Source organism: Lagenorhynchus albirostris, chromosome 8 (assembly GCF_949774975.1).
Source record: "Lagenorhynchus albirostris chromosome 8, mLagAlb1.1, whole genome shotgun sequence".
NCBI classification, from domain to species: Eukaryota; Metazoa; Chordata; class Mammalia; order Artiodactyla; family Delphinidae; genus Lagenorhynchus; species Lagenorhynchus albirostris.
The window spans coordinates 64,834,425-64,836,554 of NC_083102.1; the positions used below are offsets into that span (position 1 = coordinate 64,834,425).

At 38.0% G+C, this 2,130-nt stretch overlaps 1 protein-coding gene across 1 annotated transcript; it reads left to right on the plus strand.

Annotated features, from left to right (window-relative positions):
* Positions 1 to 1,056: 1,056 nt before the first annotated feature.
* LOC132524267 (RNA-binding protein 3-like) lies at positions 1,057 to 1,818 on the plus strand. The gene has a single exon (XM_060156120.1). The coding sequence runs from the start codon at positions 1,118 to 1,120 to the stop codon at positions 1,571 to 1,573; it is 456 nt and encodes a 151-aa protein (XP_060012103.1). The 5' UTR covers positions 1,057 to 1,117; the 3' UTR covers positions 1,574 to 1,818.
* Positions 1,819 to 2,130: the final 312 nt, after the last annotated feature.

Genomic DNA, 2,130 nt, shown 5'->3' on the forward strand with positions numbered 1-2,130 from the left:
CAGAATTCCCATCAGATGCCGATATTTAGACCTCAGAAACGCATGTTTAACAAGGGAAAAAATAAGAACGACTAAGTAAACAAATTTGAGATTGGCACAGAGCTGACATATATTCAAAATTTCATAATGCTTTAATAAAGTAAAGAAAAAGGAAAAAAAACGTTAAAGGCTTTCAGAGTGTATACTATTCAGGTTCTAAGTAAATGAAACTCCTTTTTTGATGTTATTGCTTGTTACTGAGTAAATTATTACTTATGCCTCTGCAAAGGCAAGGTATTAAGAGCCATAAGCATCCAATACTTTAAAAATTACTTCTACAATGTTAGATAATTTTTCAAAAGGGATATAAAGACAGAGGAAATTTCAATTATTAAAAAAAAAAGAAATGCACGTTTACCTTCTGAATAGTTACAACTGAATGGAGTACTTTTCCCCCTCCCCACCTCCTCCTCCCATTCCCCCTCTCATTCTCACTTTCTCCTTCCCTCTTCCCCACTTCCTAAGTGTGGCAGAAAAACAACCTGAGAAAAATACCTTTTCATTATTCTATAGCCACACGTTTTCATTTTTCAAACTCACTATATTTGACAAGAGTTAATTTAAATTACACTAATGAATCTGCACTTGTATGAGCAATTATTTTTTGGTTGACAAAATGTTCCTTAGATAAAATAGCAGACAAACAGCACTGTTTTGAGGGAAAACAATAAAGGCTTTCTTTCTAAGTATAAGGGAAACTTAGTCATGAGAAATAGCTGAATTGATTTCCAAAGAGTGATCAAATTCTTCCACTTCAAATAAACTTCCAATGCAGTAGTGCATAAAGAGCTCCCTTGTGAGACACTATTTTACTATTGTGCTGTAAGATTATAATCTGCATTAAAGATAGACAAGTTCTTTTTAATATTTCTTTGATAATATCAAAACTGATAGCCACAATTTGTGATATTAACTTCATCTAAAAATGCATTCCAGATACTCCTGTGAATAGGGAAATCTGTGTGAATTATACTCTAGTCTAGCCTACAAAAAGAAATGACAGCCCAGTCTCTCGGCTTCTTGGCGGTAGCCGTTTCTTTGGCCTTTTACTTAATTTCCAGGACTTGAATTTACCACCATGTCCTCTGAAGAAGGGAAGCTCTTCGTGGGAGGGCTCAACTTCAACACTGATGAGCAGGCTCTGGAAGACCACTTCAGCAGCTTCAGACCTATTTCTGAGGTGGTTGTTGTCAAGGACTGGGAGACTCAGCGATCCCGGGGTTTCGGCTTCATCACCTTCACCAATCCAGAGCATGCCTCAGATGCCATGAGAGCCATGAATGGAGAGTCTCTGGACGGTCGTCAGATCCGTGGAGACCACGCGGGCAAGCTGGCCCAGGGAACAAGAGGGGGTGCCTTTGGGCGTGGTCGCAGCTACTCTAGAGGTGGTGGGGACCAGGGCTATGGAAGTGGCAGGTATGACAGCCGACCTGGAGGATATGGATATGGAAGGTCCAGAGACTATGGCGGCAGAAGCCAGGGTGGTTATGACCACTACTCAGGAGGAAATTACAGGGATAATTATGACAACTGAGATGAGGCAGGTACACCTAATGTAGATATACAAGGAATAAAACTTCTGATCCAGCACCATCCCTCCAAATGGCTGTATTTATAAAGATTTTTGGAGCTGCACTGAAACATCTGTTTTAGTTACATCAACTTCTTTTTTTGAGTAGAGCTCCCAAGGTAGCTTGTTAAAGACCTTTCATAAAGTTCCATGTGTTTTTTTTTTAATTTTTCTCCCATTTAAAGACAAATTTTGAGACATTTGTGGAGTCTGGATATTTTTTTACCAGTTTTTTAGTTGGGGCTCTCAGGAATGTTGGTTCTAGCAAAAAATGTTTGCCCATACTGATTTTTTTAAGTAATGTGCATCTAGGAACATTTTAAACAGCTGTACACAATGTTTAATTGTGATTAGGAAGCAATTTCTAACTGTAACTATAAGAAATGAAGAACATGATTACTTAGAGGTGTTTTTTACTCCAGATCTCTGCCTTGACTATATAGAAGTTTCTTAAAAATATCTGTCTGTCATTTTTTTCTTAATACTGGAAGAAACAAATATTCTGTTGTGTTCCATGTAGC